The sequence below is a fragment of the Corylus avellana genome, chromosome ca11, assembly GCF_901000735.1.
Source record: "Corylus avellana chromosome ca11, CavTom2PMs-1.0".
NCBI classification, from domain to species: Eukaryota; Viridiplantae; Streptophyta; class Magnoliopsida; order Fagales; family Betulaceae; genus Corylus; species Corylus avellana.
In genome coordinates this window covers 9,742,451-9,762,327 of record NC_081551.1, presented here as the reverse complement: position 1 = coordinate 9,762,327, position 19,877 = coordinate 9,742,451, and the positions used below count along the sequence as shown (strand labels likewise).

At 40.2% G+C, this 19,877-nt stretch overlaps 1 protein-coding gene across 1 annotated transcript; it reads left to right on the top strand.

Moving 5' to 3' along the window:
* The first annotated feature begins 792 nt into the window (after window positions 1-792).
* LOC132165314 (cell division cycle 5-like protein) lies at window positions 793-18,104 on the top strand. Its single transcript, XM_059575814.1, has 4 exons — window positions 793-1,381; window positions 13,598-15,322; window positions 15,849-16,130; window positions 16,743-18,104. Exons 1-4 carry the CDS (start codon window positions 1,205-1,207, stop codon window positions 17,691-17,693), a joined length of 3,135 nt encoding a protein of 1,044 aa, XP_059431797.1. The 5' UTR covers window positions 793-1,204; the 3' UTR covers window positions 17,694-18,104.
* The last annotated feature ends 1,773 nt before the right edge of the window (window positions 18,105-19,877 follow it).

Below are 19,877 nucleotides of genomic sequence, written 5' to 3'. Positions count from 1 at the left end.
TATACCTAATTAAAAAAAGAAAAAATTTAAAACTAAAATAATTAAAACCATTAAAAAACAAAATTAAAAAACAAATTGGAAAAGGAGTGACTTGAGCGGCCAGTTTGGGGGTGGTTCGACTCCCCCCAAGTTGCAAAATGGGGGTGGCTAAACCACCCCCATGGCCTTTAGCCACCCCCCAAGGGCCAACCGTAACTTTTTTTTTAGTTGGCATTTTGAGGTTGTTGGCCCTTCTAGATTAGTTGGTCTGGGATCAGCCTTGGGGGTGGCTAAAGGTTGCAAAATGAGGGTAACCGAATCACCTTCAAACCGCCCAAGGGCTTTGGGGGTGACCGAAATCACCCCCAAGTTGCAAAATGAGGGTAGCCGAACCACCACCAAACCGGCAAAGGGTGACTCTAGCCACCCCCATGGGGTGATCGGCCACCGATGATTTTTTAGAGGTTCTAATGTGGATTTTCATTAAATTTTAGATGGAAGTTAGACGGATGTACCATCTTCATTTTTAGCCATTATTGAGGTATCATATGTAATACAAAGTGAAGCCGAATGGCAAAAAATAAAGTTGTTAAATCACTCAGGACAAAAAAATATTTAACCCTTTTAAAAAATTCAGAAATCGCAAATTAACATTGAAAATTATATTTTGTATTTATATTTTAGCCATTAAAATTATTATTATTATTTTTTTTGTAACACAGCCATTAAAATTATGAGATTTTAAATATCAACCCAAACCATGTATTTTCCAAGATTTGATTTAAAATGGGACTTTAGAGACATCGGAGCGCCGAAGAAAGCTACAATTGGGCTGGAATTGACAGCGACTCTTCGGATTTTTTTCTTACATTTACTACGCTTTCCCAGCAACCAAACACAGAATGAAAATTGAGAGACTGACGGCTACACCTTGCAGCTCAAACCGAAAGCGGAAACAAGAGCTAGGGTTTTCGATCTGATCTTCTGGGCCTTGATTGCTCATTCGCTATAGGAGCAGAGCCTCGCGCTTTCCTTCGTGCTTTCGAGTGTAGGGTTTGTTTGGTACTCCGGTCTGTCTCCCCATTCTGAAACAGAGTGTAGGGTTTGTTTGGTACCCCTCCTCTTTTGCCATTTCCATCTACCGTCTTGATCTTTTTCTTCTTCTTCTTCTTCAAAACCCTAGAACACTTGAGAAGGAGAGGAGTAATTAAAAAAAGGCATCAAGATGAGGATCATGATAAAGGGAGGCGTGTGGAAGAACACGGAGGATGAGATCCTCAAGGCGGCGGTGATGAAATATGGGAAGAACCAGTGGGCGCGAATCTCCTCTCTCCTCGTTCGCAAGTCCGCCAAGCAGTGCAAGGCTCGCTGGTACGAGTGGCTCGACCCCTCCATTAAAAAGGTATTTACTATCTTCTTCTTTTTCTTCTGTTTGTTTGCTCAGAAAATTCAGGGAACACGTTCGAGAAAATTCAAATCCCGCACATGTTTGTTTTTTGGGTTATGTTGATTTATGTTCAAAGTGATGTTATTGTAGAAATGTAAGAGTCAGTTTGGTTCTTGACAAGAGTGAGTGAGAGAATAGGATTATGATTGTTTGCTTTGCATGGGTTCTTGTTTCTTAAGCTGTAACTCTGTCTGGAAATGAGTATATTGTGATAAGTTATTTGATTTTCTTGGTGCTGTGTATTCAATTTGTTTTGAGTATGTATGCTTTTAGTTGACAAAATATTAAACATGCGGAATGGGGAGTTTGTGAATCATCTCCTTCTCCATTGTGAGGTTGCTTGTGCCTTATGGAATGGTGTTTTCAGTCATATTGAGCTGTTTTAGATTATGCCTAGACAAGTAGTAGCCTTTTACTAGCATTCAGTTTGCAGCAGTGTGGAATATGGTGCCTTCTTGTTTTTTGTGGTGTCTTTGGAGGAAAATAAATAATAGAAATTTCGAAGACCGCTAGAGGATGGTAGTGGAACTTAAGTCTTTTTTCTTTAGGTACTCTTTATCTTTAGACAGTTGCGTATGTCTATCCCTGTTTACTTAGTTTTCTTAACTTTCTTGTTCATTTTTTTCCTTGCTAAGCAAGGAAAAAAATGAACAAGAAAGTTATGAAAACTAACTTTGAGGATGTGGAGGGGACTTGGGAAGACATTTTAGCCTCTTGCTTTCAAACTTTGTATCTTTGGACCGTTGCGCATGTCTCTCCTGTTTCGATTAGTTATGATGATTTTCTTCTTCGTTTTTCTCCTTCTAGTTAGGTGATCCTATTGTATACTCCCAGTGTACCTTGGGGCGCCTATACGCTTTTTAATAAAACTTCTTATTACTTATCAAAAAAAATTTTTTTTTCCTTGCTAAGCATTTCTCTGTTATACTTCATGTGTATTTGGGTTGCACCCTTTGCTTGTTAATGATATTTCGATTACTTATCAAAAGAATATTAAACATGCAGAACTTTAGGTTGGTAGGTTTTTGGGATAGCTAGTGTTTTGGTGGGAAAATGCTGGAAAATTGTAGGGAATATAGGGTTTCTAGTGGTGTAAGGAAGGGTAGGATTTGGAGATGAAACAATGGGGAAAACTTAGATTTGGGTGGCTGATCCTGGGATGTGAGTAATATCTGGGGATGTTTTGCCTTTTGTGGTTGTTTGAGGGTTGGTGATTTAGGTTTTTAAAAATAAATATTTTAGGGAAAAGGTGGGTTCAAATTCAGATCTGGTCTTGGCTGGAATTTGTTGGGAAATTGCTTAAGAATTCAAAGGTAAACCTAAGCATCACATCTATGGTTTCTCGGCATCACACTTTGGATAGAGTTAACATTGCACAATCCTCAAGAGTAGTGTTTACTGAAAATTTTCATAAACCCATTTTTAATTGATTAGAAACCGTTACATCCATTTCTCCCCTAGTTGGAAAAAGATGAGCTTTTAATTAAGCATTTGGCAATTAGATTTTCACATATCATGAATTGCATCTTTACCATAGCATAAGTCTGGAGTTCAAGTTGTTTGCTCTTCTTTCTTGGAGGCAACCATGGTGATAAAGTAACTTCCTTCTTTCCAAATGTAGTAGTAAATTCTTTTTTTGCTAAGTAATGGAAAATATTATTAAAAAGGCGCCCCTATGTACACAAGCAGTATACACAAGAAGCTCCTAACTGAAACAGCAAAAGAAAAACAGAAATGTAACAGCAAAGAAAACCCACAAACCTGCACAACCCGAAAAGCCCTCAAAACACCAAAAGCCCGAAACCCACATGAAGCCCACACAAAGCACTCAATGCTAGAAAGTGTGAGCCATGCCTTTCCCACACCTAGATGACGCTCCCTTAGAATCATATTTGATGGAGCACTCTAAATTCAGAAGCTCCCTTCTACCCTTTACCTTTTGAGGGAGAAGCACTATAGGGTCTTCGATCCCCTCACCCGAATCCTCCTCCACCCAAAAATCAACTCTATTATCCCTTGCCACCAGCACCGAAGACTGTCCGTAACAAAATTTAACCGAAGAAAACCCAACATTACGATCTTCATTAGACATTGTTGCTGTAGCCCTAGTTGCCACCACTGTTGGAATGAAGTCACATTCCTTACGCAAGCCCAAAGCTGCTGGCGGGAGTTGAGGGTTAAGAAAGCCTCACCGGAGAAGACTCCTCACTGGAACAGCCTCCTTCACTATGGGGAAAGGGTCTGAAGAAGGAAGCAGCCTTTGCAAAAGGGAACCTCCGTCACTTGGCTGAGCCATTATAGTTGTAAACATTGAAGACTGGAGACTAGCCTTTGCTTTAGGCAAGATCTAGTTAGAAATTGACGAGCCTTCTGTCCAAGGCTGGAAGAAAAAGAGGTCACTGGCGACACTAGAACTCGTTGGGACAAACCCATCTGACAGGTATACCCCAATTGGAGTCACCATGACCATCTCAGTTGCCGGCGTTGCCTTTGACAATGTCATACGCAGGACCACTTCAGGCGCCTTCCCTAGTAGATCAACAGGCTGGATGAGGAGGCTAGATGCCCCATTCGCACCCATACCCAACATGAGTGTGGGCTTCAACCCAGAATCCACAACCACAAAGGGTTTGGGACTTAAATGCGACTGTGAGGGAGAAAAAAATCTGTGATAGGAACAATTGTTGTAGGTGACATATCCTTAGTTCAATCCATAGGAAGCACTAGGAAGTTGGGCTGCTCCATCATATGCACTATATGGGGCTAGTCATCAAATTCATTGGTCATTCCAAACTTGTTTAACCTCTAATCCTTTTCTCCCTTGTTGAAATTTCTCTTTGTGAAGTAAGTTTTAAGTCCTGTCTTGGACTTTCATCTTGCTAGTTTGGTATTTCATCCCTCAGCTTACATTTTCCCTCTTTCTGTTCTTGCTGATCTAGTTTTCAGCTACATCATTTGGCATCTTCTCGGCAGCAGTCTTTGGTAGTTCTAGATAATTTTTCATCTTCTTTGCACTCACGGACTTTAGAACAATTTCCTTATTGTTGAGGAAGAAAGTATATATTTTCCCTTGCACAATGCTGAACATCAGAATATTATAACCTGACCAAGTAAGATGTGTGTGTAGTCTATAGAAAAACAAATTGCACCATATCTAATAGTAACAAAACTCAGTTACCAGTTGATAAATACCTGTATCCAAGCCACAGTGAATGGTTGTGAATGTAGTTTGGCTGGAAGCTTGAGGCGTTTAACTGTGTATGTCGACGTGACATTCCAACATCTTCCACCATCAATAATAAGTTTTTTAGCTTGATCCACACAACAAACCAAAGTGTGGAGTATAGAGTTATTCCTGCTATTTCCATCCTCTTATTTAGTTAGCAAGAATACACCTTAGAGCCAAAAGAAGGGAGATATTAACATCATACTTTTCCAAATCATCTAATTTGAGAACCCTATAATCAAATAATACCTCTTTATCCTCATTACATGATGATTTGGCTCTTCATCTCAATACATAAAAAATTTGAGATAGCGTTTTCCAGGTATGATATCAAAATATAATATAGGACAGCAGCAATATTAGGACCTTTAGGCTATATAGGGTTTATTTGGCAGTTTTTTAGGGTTTTAGGATAGCTAGGGCTAGGGTTTTTGTGGGAAAAGTCCATAAAATCTTAGAGAATATAGGGTTTCTAAGGGTGTAAAGGATGGGTAGGATTTGGAGATAAAACCAAGAGGAATTCTTAGGGTTTGGCTAGTTGTAACAATAACTGGGGAAAGGGGATTTGATTTGTTATTGTTGTTTGGGAGGTTTTTGAAGGATAGGTGGTTTAGAATTTTAAAGATTAGAGGAATTCAGGGTAGGAATAGGTCCGAATTTGATGTAGGACATGTGTGTCCCCACCCCCAAGAATAAATAGTTTACTATTAATCCTTTCCCTACTAGGAGTATATTTACTTTTCCTATTAGAATTATGTTTACTTTCCCTACTAGGATTATGTTTACTTCCTACTAAGATTAGATTTACTTTCTCTACTAGAAGTAGGTTTACTTTTTCTCCAAGGATTTCTCTTCTATAAATAGGCTAGCTTATTATGTAAAACAGAACTTATTGAATTATTATCAAATCAAAGAATTTTCTCTCAAATACTCTGCGGAGTTTTATCTTTCTTTTAGCCTGCATGCTTGTTTTTATCTTTTTGGGTATAAGACGAAGACGCTTCTCCTTGCAGAATCAGAGACGTTGCTTGTTGATTAGTTACCTTAGTCTTCCGCTACGTCAGTTAGTATCAGAGCATGCTTTATCCTGATCATGACCAATTAGCGCAACGGTGACGATTCCTTTAACGACGCTGCTCGTGACAAGGAGGCTCCTTGGAGAGCCGAATTCCAAGAGCTTCGGCAGATCCAGCAAACGATGCAACAGGAGATGCACCAGATGCGGGAGATGATAGAGTGCATGCACATAGGTCCTAATCGTAATCACAAGGACAATGATGCCCATGATGACGATCGGATCCGAGTGAGGCCTATTCCTCACCAACAACCTGCACCCATAAACCGACCACTGGCCTATGACGATCTTAGTGACGATGAAGACTTCGCTGAAGGAGTATTCAGACGGGACATTGGGGTAGATCAAAGGGGTGGACTACGTAGAGGAGTCGGTCGTGGCGGCACAGGCTTCATAGGTTATGAGCGTGGTGGAGCTGGCCATATGGGGAATGTCTATGAAGGCGCTGGCTACCGGGATGCTGAGGGAGAGCAACCCAGACATTAGGATCATGGTAGGGAGGAATCCCACGAATACCGAATGAAGATTGATCTCCCATCATTCAACGGGCATCTTCAAATCAAAGATTTCTTAGATTGGGTGATGGAAGTAGAGAGGTTCTTTGATTATATGAGTATTCGCGAGGATCGCAAGGTGAAATTAGTGGCATACAAGTTCAAGGGCGGAGCTTCTGCTTGGTGGGAAAAATTACAGATTTCTCGAGTCCGACAAGAGAAGGGACCTGTAACTTCATGGTTGAAATGAAGCGGCTACTCAAAGCATGGTTTTTACCACCGGACTTTGAGCAACGGCTATTCCAACAATACCAAGAGTGTCGACAAGGAGGTCGGACCATCCAGGCATATGTTGATGATTTCTATCACCTATCTGCTCGGAATGATCTCATGGAGACAGAGGATCAACAAGTTGCAAGGTTTATTGGTGGACTGCGTGTGGCAATACCAGATAAGGTTTCTATGCATCTTGTCTTTACTTTGAACGAGGTAGTTAGTTTGGCAACCTGAGCAGAGAAGCAACTGGTGAGGCCTAGAGCACCAACCTGGGAGCGAAACCCGAGCGATTCGATGAGACCAACACAGGGTCGGGGAAAACCTCTAGTCCCGACAGTCACACCAAGTCAACCAATGACTTCCACAGGAAAAGGAGCCAGCAGCAATTCAAACACCTTGAGACAACCAGCCAACAATCCATACGCACGGCCCGGTCTAGACAAGTGTTTCAAATGCAACCAATTGGGACATAGGTCGCATTAATGTCCTTGAAGGCAGATGGTAAACTTGATCGAACCCGAGCCAGAGGAAGGGTCTGAAAATGGAGATATTGATACACCCGAGTATGAGGAAGAGGAGTTGGCTGACGTAGATGAGGGAATCCCACTTTGCCGATCCTTAGTAGTTCAACGTTTATTCTTGACCCCGAGGCAAGAGGATCAATCTCAAAGGCACAAGATTTTTTGTACCCGCTGCATAGTCAATCAGAGGGTATGTGATGTGATTATTGATGGTGGTAGCGGGGAGAACGTAGTGTCTAAGGAGATGGTTTCAAAGTTGGGTTTGAAAACTGAGAAGCACCCAAACTAAGCTGACAAGGGTCGACGATCGAAGATTTGTCAAGGAGATCTTGTGATAGTGTATCTACGCAAGGGGCCACTGGCGACTGGTACTTCTGGAAAGCTGAGGAATAAGAAGTATGGTCCATGCAAGGTACTAAAAAGGATTAACGACAATGTATATGTCATCGATCTTCCAGAAGAAATGGCAATATCCTCAACATTCAACGTGGTAGACATTTTTGAATATTTTCCACCAGAGGAGTCAGAACTTACCTCGAGGACAAGTTCTTTTCAAGAAGGGGATACTAATGTAGGACATGTGTGTCCCGACCCCCAAGAATAAATAGTTAACTATTAATCCTTTCCCTACTAGGAGTATATTTACTTTTCCTATTAAAATTATGTTTACTTTCCCTACTAGGATTACGTTTACTTTCCTACTAAGATTAGATTTACTTTCTCTACTAGAAGTAGGTTTACTTTTTCTCCAAGGATTTCTCTTATAAATAGGCTAGCTTATTATGTAAAACAGAACTCATTGAATTATTATCAAATCAGAGAATTTTTTCTCAAATACTCTGTGGAGTTTTATCTTTCTTTTAGCCTGTGGGCTTGTTTTTATCTTTTTGAGTAGAAGACGAAGAAGCTTCTCCTTACAGAATCAAAGACGCTGCTCTTTGATTAGTTACCTTAGTCTTCCGCTACGTCAGAATTCTTATCCAATCTTGGCATCGGATATTTGACAGGGTTGCATCATAGAATAATCAAGACCAATCTTTGCAGAAATTCTCATGAAGTTACACACAATCCTTGGCTGCACTTCTTGGGTTTTGGCTACTAAGCCTAAACTACATAACTTGTAAAACTCACAAATTATAAGTCAACAACATTATGAGGGCAGTTCTTATTGCGTGGTCGGCGGCTTTAGGTAAAATCCTGACCTTAGATAATCTCAGGAAGCAGCATGTTATTGTGATCAATAGATGTTGCATGTGTAAGAGAAGCGAGGAGACGGTGGACCATCTTCTTCTTCATTGTGAAGTAGCTTTTGCTTTGTGGAGTGCCATCTGAAATATGGTGCCTACTTGGCTCTTTTGGTGTTTATGGAGGGAAATGAACAATAGGTGCTTTGAAGACTTGGAGAGGTCTTCGGAGGACATATTATCCTCTTGTTTTCATACATTGTATCTTTGGACTGTAGGGTTTGTGTCCTTGTTGTTGATAAGTTATGATGATTTCCTTGTTCGCTTTTCCCTTTTTATTTACGTGATTCCTTTTGTATTTACTCTGTGTACCTTGGGGCGCTTTACGCTTTTAATAAGTCTGGTTATTACTTATAAAAAGAAAAAGAAAAAATAACATTATGAAACTGAAATAAGATCCTATGGCTCAAAAGTACGACATTATCCAGAATTCTAAAATTTATAGTAATACCCTTGGCTCTTAAAATTACAGGAAGCATAATCACGTCTTTCTAACATAAAGAAACATAAAACTAAGATTGAAGTAGCAACAGAAGTGGCCTACTGAGGGTATTGAATTGGCCCTACATCAAATTTAGACTATAATTTTAAACCATTTTGGTCTTTAAACTTGCTTTTCTTGGAGCGTTTAGCTGCTTGTCAGGGCATGAGATTTGGAATTGGTTTTATTTTGTATTTGTGTGTTATCTCTTTTTTGATAAGTAAATGGAATTCAATAAAAAAATACAAAGGCCCAAAACCCAGGTGCACACTAAATATTCTTTTTGACAAGTAATGTTGCATATCAAAAGCGCAAAGGGGTGCAACCCTAGTACACATGAAGTATACAAGAGAATGCTGTATTAGACCTACTCAAACTCAAACTCCTAGAGATAATGTAGAGGATTATAAGCATCAAGAAGACTTATGATAGGACTCTAGTACTGTCCTATGGTGTTTAAACTTGTATTGTATTATAGAGTGTAAGTTAGTATCGACTTGTAACTCTTTCTTTGCTATATATGCAAACACTGCTGCATTGGTTGATGCAGGCAGCATTACACAAATCCTATACGCTGAAAAACAAAAATTAAAAAAGCCCTAAACCCATAGAACAAGCACTAGTCCTGCCTTTTCCCCAATTAGAGCCATTGCTTCTAACATCAAAATTAATGGATCATTCCAAATTTTTAAGCTCCCTCTTCCCCTTAGGTTTAGAAGCAGAAACCCTATCTTCAATGGCAGAAAAAAGATTTGAAAGTCTTTTCTCGTCACCCCCATAAGACAACCCCATAATGGGAGCAGCTCCCATCGCACTGAGCACGAACTTGGAATAGCCCCCAAACCCCACCTTTCCATTCTCCCCAGCCCCAGCCAAGACACCCCCATTTGATGATTCACCCTCCTCGATGACGATACCAGCCACCGATAGGGGGGGCCAACGAAAAACCCTCGAAAACTGAAGAGGATGAACGCTGTTGAAAGAAGACAAACCCGGCAAAAATTGAGAGATCATCGGCCTAAGTGAAGGCAGAGAGATAGCTTCGGCGTTAGGCGAAGAAGGCAGCCCAAATTTCCCTTCCGTTTCACACAACCCAGACGACCCTACAGTCCTTAAACTTGCCTTAAGCTTGCAGTGGTAAAGCTTCACCAGCTTGGGAGGAGGACCAGCAATTTGCGTTCATCAGTAAAATCTGACCTAACAAACACTGACAAAGAACCCATCCTCGACGAACGGATTGGACCCATCAACAGAATGATCAGACACCTGCGAACAACTACTCGGAATAGACCCATCCAGCCCAGCATCAACACTTGCGGGCCTAGGAGGAAACATAAAGAAGTTGCCGGCTTTGACAGGAGGACTTGGGGGCACCCAACACGGTAGAAAACTTCAGGCGTGGTGGCTAGAGCAACCTGCTAAGCCGCTACATACTCTTATCTCCGGACATGCTGCCATCTCCGACGAATCTATTGGAACCGACCTTTGGCGATACAATCCTGCACCGAGAGAACTTAGGCTAGGGCTTAGGCTAAATCTTGAATTTTCGCATGAAACCCACACAATAAATATACAAGAGAAACAACTAACCAAGAAAATGACAAATATCTAGAAAATCATGAAAGCTAGAAAAATGAAAGCAATCAATGGCTGGCATCCAATGGTAGACAATATTGAGAAAAGACACATTTAAGTCGACCATTGTCCTCTCACGGTCTTCAAAACTACAATAATTTCTTTCTCTCTAGGTTATCTGTAGTGAGAATCTTTCCTAACATTACCCTAAAGGTTGGCTCAAGTGATGAAGGCCTTGGACTTTGGTGGCATACACATCAGGTCTAAGGTTTGGTGTGTGGTGTGGGGTATTACCTTGTGATAAGGATGTGTGGGTGGAGGAGAATATGCAGGTTCCGAATGGTATCATTCATTAGAATGTTTTGTTTATTTGCCCTTTGCATGATTGAGAAGTAGATGTGGTCTCACAATTTTTTGAATTGTTGTATTCCCAAAAAGTTAGATACGGAGGTGAGGATAAAATTTGTTGGGTTCCATCAAAAAGGAAGACATTTGAAGTGAAGTCTTACTACTAGGTATTGTCTACTCCGGTACAGGCGATTTGTCCTTGGAAGAGTATTTGGAAAGTTATGGCTCCCCCGAGAGCGGCTTTCTTTGTGTGGACAGTGGCTCTAAGAAAATCTCAACCTTGGACAATTTATGGAAGATGAATATTATGGTGATGTAGTGGTGTTGCATGTGTAAGCATTGTGGAGAGTCAATCGACCATTTATTCTAGCATTGTGAGGTTGCAATCGAGATATGGAGCACGTTTTTTCAGCTCTTTGGTGTTCATTGGGTTATGCCGCATAGGGTGAGTGACTGTTTGGGAAGTTGGAGGGGACAATTGGGTAATTGTCTTGCTTTGTACATATGGATGATGATTGTGTGTGATGTGGTCTCTTTGGCGAGAGCGGAATGCGTGAAGCTTTGATGATCATGAAAATGGCTTGCTCGAGTTGAAGAAGTTGGTGTTACACTTTATTTTAATGGAGAGTGACATTGCATATTTCGCTTGTTTCTACTTTTTTTTTTTTTTTTGAATTTTTAGTGTTATGTGCTTCTTTCTTTACTTAGTAAGGGTTTTCTTATATACTTTTTGATGTACATGGGTTGCGTCCCTCTACTTGTTTTGTTAATATACATTATTTATCAAAAAAAAAAAAAAATTACAATTAATTATACTAAATAATTGTAGTTGAACTCTATAGAATTTTTTATTTATTCAATTAATCCTTTAGACAATTCTTATATTTGATTCCTCCATGAAATATTATGTAGTCGAATTAAAGTCAATCCTAGAGTACCCCGCTTAATTACATAATTATTCTCTTACTTGAGAAATAATATTTCATCAAGTAATAATTATTTTAGTAATTTCATACTAAAATGCCTTGGCCAAGGACTAAGAATAATTATTAATTCATTAAACTTAAACTCAAGGCAAAATTTCATATCTCTTTGAATTAATCAAAGGATTTGGTTTCCTTCTTGAGGATGTTGCCACAATACTACATGCAATCACCCAATGATTGAGAATTTTGATCGCAAAAAGGTTTCACTCCTAAATGCATCAAAGTGATTTACACTTGACATTTGAATTTGCAATTCTCTCAGGATTTAGAATTGATATAAGAGTCTTTATAGAGTTTCACATTATTCATTTTAGACAATGTTTAAAAGGAATGGCAACTCCTGTGGTCCATTGGGTGCATTGAACCCTCCCTAACCACCACAGTAATTCGAAGTCACATATTAACATGATTAAGATAGATCATCATGATTGATGTGTTATAGTTTTATCCAATGAAATGCCTAATTCCATTAATAGCTGTAAACACAAGGTTTTAGACTACAAGGTTTATGGTCTAAAATCTTCTATGTGATACTCTTATAACTCCCACTATAGGCCATATTCAATGTAATCTAAGGACCATTTACATGCATATGATATATAATGTTCATAAAGTAAAAGCATGTAAATATGTTATCTGCTCAATGCTCAATAAATATATTAGTGAATAACAACTTTATTCTATTTAAACCAAAATATCTTATTAAACTAATTAGAGTTTAGGGCATTATCCCGAACACTTTAAATTCCAACCTTCTTGTCCCCCTCGTCCATACTCTGTGATTGCCAAGAAGCAATCAAATTTGTCCGCACAACATTGTATGATAAAATCTTTGCTCCACACTCTAGAAGACTTCAAGAACTATTTTGCATCCTCTGCTTAAAGATGAGGAGCTTGTCATACTCTTCCCAGCTCAACCAGCGCCTCCGTGTATGAACTCATAAGAGATGCTTCACTTGACACCCATCACAGTCACTGTTGGTCGCACCACCATACTATATGCGCTGGGTACCCACGGAAAGCTTCCCTGGCTTGCACAGCTCTGTTTCCACCATTGTGGGGTGGCTGGAAAAATCTTGGAACTTCAGCAAATCTTGAGCAAAGCCCGACCACCCACTACTGCCTCTACCTTCTAGGATGACCATCGAGCCTCTTTGTTCCCCTTCACACTCCATGATTGTCAAGAAGCGATCAAATTTGTTCGCACAACATTGAATGATAAAAGCTTTGCTCCGTACCCTAGGGGACTTAACGAACTCTTTTGCACCTTTTGCTTCAAACAGACCGTGGTGTCCACCAGCCAGCTCACTGTAACTTTGCTGAGAAATACTGAATGAGCGGAGCCCCTACTTTTCTCAAAAACCCGCAGAACCGTAACACCAACCTCAAATATGAACTCAAAAGGATTTAGCTTCAATGCATAACCAACTTGAATACCCCATCAAAAAAATTAAAATATTAAGAACTAATTTCTACCAGAGCTCAAGTCTACTGGAAACTAAAGAACCATGCTCGAGAATCAAATAATATCCAGGTACCAAAATTATATAACTATGACTTGTATACAAAGCACAGGTTACCATGGAACCTCCCGCAGCTGTGCAGTAAGCAGTATTTCGTGTAGGTGTGGCTACAATGACTCCATCACCTTGCACCTAAAGAACGGTACTTGTCATTAAAAGCAAGGGAATGTCATGAACTTATCTTTTCTAACTACATCAAAGTTTCAAACATGAGATTTGTGTGTGTTATCTCAACAGAAAATGGATCTATGGGGCCTTGTACCTGTGTATTTCTTCATTGAGCATTTGTGGTAGCTGCTCGTTTGATTATTTTATGATCTTAGAGCATTTTTTACTTTCCCGATTGTATTTTAATTTTCTCACCGTGGAATCCTTTTTGGAACATATAGGAACTGATATTTTGATCTCCATGATTATTGTAGACTGAGTGGACCAGAGAGGAGGATGAGAAATTACTCCATCTTGCTAAACTCATGCCCACACAGTGGAGAACAATTGCCCCAATTGTTGGTCGTACTCCATCCCAGTGCCTTGAGCGGTACGAGAAACTCCTTGATGCAGCTTGTGCTAAGGATGAGAACTATGAACCAGGTGATGACCCTCGGAAATTGCGTCCTGGAGAGATTGACCCGAACCCTGAGTCAAAGCCTGCACGTCCAGATCCTGTGGATATGGATGAGGATGAGAAAGAAATGCTTTCTGAGGCACGAGCTCGGTTAGCCAACACCAAAGGTAAGAAGGCAAAGAGGAAAGCCAGGGAGAAACAGCTTGAGGAGGCCAGGAGGCTCGCTTCTTTACAGAAAAGGAGAGAACTGAAGGCTGCTGGAATTGACAACAGGCAACGCAAGAGGAAGAGGAAGGGCATAGACTACAATGCGGAGATTCCCTTTGAGAAGAAGCCTCCTTCAGGCTTTTTTGATGTTGCTGATGAGGATAGACCAGTGGAGCAGCCCAAGTTCCCGACCACAATTGAAGAACTTGAAGGGAAAAGAAGAATGGATGTGGAAGCACAATTAAGAAAGCAAGATGTCGCAAAGAATAAAATTGCACAAAGGCAGGATGCTCCATCGGCTATTCTACAAGCCAACAAGATGAATGATCCAGAAACAGTTAGGAAGAGGTCAAAACTTATGCTTCCTGCACCCCAGATTTCCGACCATGAATTGGAGGAAATTGCAAAAATGGGTTATGCTAGTGATCTTCTTGCTGGGAGTGAGGAACTTGCTGAAGGGAGTGGTGCGACACGTGCTCTTCTTACAAATTATGCCCAGACACCACAGCAAGGAATGACAACACCTTTACGAACTCCACAAAGAACACCTGCTGGTAAGGGCGATGCTATTATGATGGAAGCAGAAAATCTGGCCAGGTTGAGGGAATCTCAAACACCATTATTAGGGGGAGAGAATCCAGAGTTGCACCCTTCTGATTTTTCAGGGGTCACTCCTAAGAAAAGGGAGATCCAAACACCAAATCCTATGTTGACTCCTTCAGCAACTCCTGGAGCTGTTGGTCATACGCCTAGATTTGGCACGACACCATCAAGAGATGGCTATTCTTTTAATATGACGCCTAAGGGAACTCCCATCAGGGATGAGCTCCATATTAATGAAGATATGGATATGCATGATAGTGCAAAACTTGATCAAAGAAGACAAGCTGATTTGAGAAGGAACTTGCGCTCAGGCCTTGGCAATCTTCCACAGGCGAAGAATGAGTACCGAATAGTTATGCAACCAGTTCCAGAAGATAATGAAGAACCAGAGGAGAAGATTGAAGAAGATATGTCTGATAGGATTGCCAGAGAAAAGGCCGAGGAAGAGGCAAGACAGCAGGCATTACTTAGGAAGAGATCAAAAGTACTGCAGAGGGAACTCCCTAGACCTCCTACTGCTTCATTGGATCTAATTAGAAATTCTCTTATTAGAGCAGATGAAGACAAGAGCTCCTTTGTTCCTCCTACTTCCATTGAGCAGGCTGATGAAATGATAAGAAAGGAGCTTTTAACCTTACTAGAGCATGATAACGCAAAGTATCCACTTGACAAAAAAATGAACAAGGAGAAAAAGAAAAGTGTCAAGCGCTCTGCAAATGGTTCTGATTATGTCCCTGAGATAGATGATTTTGGAGAAGATGAGGTGAAAGAGGTATGACTTAAGCTTAGCTGTATTATTGTACATTCTTGTTTTCATCACTGCTTCTCTAGTCATGTTTATTTATTTATTTATTGTCTCATTGTTTGAGTCAGTGTACTATCCCCATCTTAAGAGTTTTAGAATTGAAACCAACATCATTTAATTTTGGATTAGTAAAAACGTCTAGCACAGATACTTCTACAAAGGAGCTGTATGGAAATGTATTGGACATTTCTCTCTTATGATTAAGATGTGTATTTGATGAAATATGCCTTTTTGGGGGCGTTACAGCCTGTATTTGATATTCTTTTTGGTGTCTCCAAAACATGTATTGATCACACTTTGTCAGATTGGGTAGAAAGGTACAGGTAACTGTCAGTTGTTAGATAGATAGGTGAGTATATTCCTGTTGCATCAGTTTCAGATTCATCTTATGCTATGCAGTTTGAGTTTGTGAAATGTTTACCTGGTGACTCTTTCTAGTTTATCTTGGCTCATTATCAAGCCACAGACTTCTAAGAAACATTGTTGTTAGCAGGCTGATTATTTGATAGAGGAAGAGGTTCAGTATCTTCGTCTGGCAATGGGGCATGAAAATGAATCCCTTGATGAATTTGTTGAAGCACACAAAACTTGCCTAAATGATCTGATGTACTTCCCTACCCGCAATGCTTATGGTCTCTCAAGTGTTGCTGGAAACATGGAGAAACTTGCAGCCTTGCAGAAGGAATTTGAAAATGTGAAAAAGAAGATGGATGGTGATAAAGCTAAGGCAGAAAGCCTTGAGAATAAGGTTAAAGTTCTCACACATGGTTACGAGGTATGCTGTTGCCTGTAAGATACCCACCAAAAATATTTTTAATTTTATACTAGTGCCAATTCTTATTGAATGTATTTTCTTTCTATAACTAGTTGCTAATTTCGTATTTTCCCATTCTAACTCATGCTCCCTTTTTATCAGAAGAGTGGAAAATTGAATCTATTTCTGCTTTTGCATCAAAGGCAAAATAGGGTTTAAGTTGTAGTGGTTGAACTTGTGGCTGAAATATGTTTCAAATTGTTCCCCGAAAACCTTGGAATTATTGTCATTTATGTAATGTAGATGCACAATGCGTATCATATATTTGTGGTGAAGTCCTCTGTTTCAAAAAGAAAAAAAAAAAATTCTGTCAATGTATCACTTTCTGGGGCAGAAATGTCTATCTTAACGTATTGCTTTTCATTCTCTGAGAACAATGTGCCAACAGGGAAAAAAGTGAACACAATTTAGTACAATATTGTGCCATAACTCCTAAATAATATTTTAATCAAATTCATTGGATTTTCTCACATTAATGATATGTAAATTAACTCATAGGTCATTGCTTTTCAGCAATGGTACTTAATATGAAACTCCTCGATTACTAAACTATTGGATGTTATGATTGTTCAGACACGGGCTAAAATGACTCTCTGGCCAAAGGTGGAAGCAACCCTCAAGCTGATGGACACTGCTGCAACGGAACTTGAGTGCTTCAAAGCTTTACAAAAGCAAGAGCAATTAGCAGCTTCACACCGGATAAATAGTTTATGGGAGGAAGTTCAGAAGCAAAAGGAGCTGGAACGAACTTTGCAGAGGCGGTACGGGGATCTTGTGGCAGAGCTAGATAGGATACAACACCTCATGGATGAATACAGAATACAAGCACAAAAGCAAGAGGAAATTGCAGCCGAGAATCATGCTCTTGAGTTGGCAAAGGCTGCAGAAGATGAAAATGCAGGCCAGCAAATGGATGCTGAGCAAGAACATGCTTATGCCAGTCCAAAACCCGATATGGATGTTGATACCCAGAATGAGCATGCTCCACTGTGCATGGTTGAAAGTTTGTCTACTAGTATGCCGGATGCCGTGGGGGGAGAGAAGACAACACCAGTACAAGGTTATAGTTCTGAAGGTACTACTGATATTCAGCTCTCCCATTCAGATAGAGATAACCCTAATGGAGTTCCAGAAATAGTTGTAGGGGAGGAAAATAAGACGGTTATTGAGTCGGTTGATGGGGCTGCTGCTGCTGCCGATATAACGCCTGAGGTTACCAAGGTGAATCCAAATTTTGAGGATCAACAGAATGTAGCGGAAGCCACAAACCGAGATTGTGTCGTCAACAAGGAAGAAGATTGTGTCCCAGAAACAGATGACAACAATGGTTGTGCCAACGGGGATGCCATGCAGGTCTCTGGTGCCCAAGGGGGCATGCTGAATTCAGCTGGTGATAGCACTAACCAAATGCCTAATGTGTTGAAGGCTGAGCCTTTACTTGATGGTGATTCTGCTGAGAAACAAACTGAAACGGCAGATATGAATACCAATTCCAAGCAGGTCATCACAAAGTTGGACGACTGATGACTTTTTACTGTTCTCAGGAATTGATGAAATCTTCAATTGAACTTTCTGTTGTTGCTCAAGTGGTGAAGTGAGCGGTAACCGGGAGATTTGGTACTGTTCTCTGATTCTCATTATTCTCTACTGTTTTTTTCTTATTAAAACACACCAAAAAAAGGTGAAGAGAGATGGACAAGATGTTAGTTTGGTGTCGAGTACGGTGCAACTGTTATTTACTGAGAAACAGAAACTGTTGTAGATTTTGTTTTCCTCCTCCTATAATGTGGTGTCAGTCTTCTTTAAGGTTTAAATGATTTGTATCATCAAGTACCCTATATTCTAGGTTTTGCATTTTTGCTTAATCCGGTGGTACCTCGTTGTAAACAAAGACTGATGTTGAAGCTAAATATAGAATCTTCTCCTTAAATTTCATCCTTTGACGATTGGACCCATCTTTTGAAACTCATGGATCCAATAACTGCGGTGTTGAATTTCTTGCCCTTTCCAATTAACCTGCACGCTTTTTGCACTCTCATCACTTCAATTTCTCTCGGGTTTTACAAGCTTCTGTTGTGTTGCTTCTTCCGTTAGATGAATCTTTTGTGCACCTTTTTTCATCCAGTGTTTGATTGCTTTTCTCATTTCTCTTCTTGTATCTCAACTCCATTTTTTAAAGAAAAATAAGACTAAAAGGCATGTAGATTACATAAAAAGGAAAATAACCCTTACCAATATGCAAAAAAGAAAAAGAAAAAAGAGAGCTTCTACTATTAGGTCCATCTTAAAACACCCTATTTGCAGCCTCCAATCAAAATTTGACACCTTAAGAACACCAAAATACATCAAGAGTAAAACATCTGATTACATCTCCTTTTAACCCGTCAACATCTCCTTTTAACCCGCCAACCTGTAACCACCCTACCCCTCTAGCCACGCCGAAATCTGCTTAAGAGAGAGCAACCGTCAGAATTCATGGTCAGGCCGTGACCCATGGAATCTGCCGTGGGTCTCTGGCATTGTCGGTGTTGGAGTCCGGTTGGGGGTCTCATCGGCTACAACGGTGGCGGTGCGGGCTGGTGGTCTCCTCCTTGCCGTCGGATAAGTCCTTGTCGGTGGTGCCGCTGTGGGTATTGGTCAATCTGTTCTTGGAGAGCAGGGGTTTGAGGATCTTAGGCTTGTCGTCGGTGGGAGGATCCAAGGCAGGAAAAGAGGAGGGCGGAAAATCGATGGTTGGGATGTGATCCAGGGTTTCTGGTGGTGCAGCAGGAGGGGGAGAGGAGAGGAGGGTTGTTACAGAGGGTAGTGGCTAGCGAATATGGGCAATGCTTGGAATTTGGGCTTTGGCCCGCGATGTTGGGCCAGTGGTCGTAATTTGGACAATGACCGGCGATGTTGGGCAGTGGCCGGCGACGTTGGGTAGTGGACGACGACTTTGGGCAATGGCAGGCGGTGGTGTCTAGTGGCTTTGGTCTCTATACGTGGACACTGGGCAGTGCCTTTGGTCTTTGTACGTAGTTAGGATTGAACAAGAGAAAAAGAGGTTTTTTTTGTTGATTTAGGCTGAAAAATTCAATGTTTTCGGTACTATTCTATTAGGTGCTATTTGCTAACGTGTTAGTGCTCTATTGGATGCTATAAAAATGATGTTTTACAACAGGTCCTGATTAAAGGTTTTCTCAAAAGAATAAAAAATAAAAAATCCAGGTGCTCATGCTTGTATTTGCTGTTTTTACTTTTTTTTTTTTAACTAATCAGACCAATTTTATTTTTGCTACGCAAAGTTAAGAGAAACGTACAAGCAAGCGATATATATATATATATATATATATAGATTGATTCATTCATTTCAAATACATATATATATTGAGGAAATGAATGAAGTCAATTACAACAACAAAACTAGTTTTTCCAAAGCATTCATATTTCGTCAACGGCAACAATCGTTGCGAATTAGAAAAAATGGGAAAAAAATGAGTTGCAGTGGACTTGTCATCGTACGAGTTTAAAGTCAAAAAGCACATCGCATGGCTTCTCCCAAACGTTTTTTCACGCGTTTTTTTTTTTCTTTTTCTTATCTTACACATTAACGTGTCCTTCTTTCTTTCTGTGTTCACCATCCTTTGTAAAATGCTAAATTAATGTAACATTTCAAGAGCCACCAAGGCATTTCCTAGCTTTGTGATTGCTTCTTTATTTTCTTTTTCA

What these genes read in the sequence shown, in the direction of transcription:
- LOC132165314 (XM_059575814.1), top strand. Translation starts at nt 1,205, where the DNA reads ATGAGGATCATGATAAAGGGAGGCGTGTGGAAGAACACGGAGGATGAG. An exon ending in GAGAAGATGAGGTGAAAGAG is followed by an intron (nt 15,323 to 15,848) that starts GTATGACTTAAG and finishes TGTTGTTAGCAG; the next exon opens with GCTGATTATTTGATAGAGGA. An exon ending in TTCTCACACATGGTTACGAG is followed by an intron (nt 16,131 to 16,742) that starts GTATGCTGTTGC and finishes ATGATTGTTCAG; the next exon opens with ACACGGGCTAAAATGACTCT.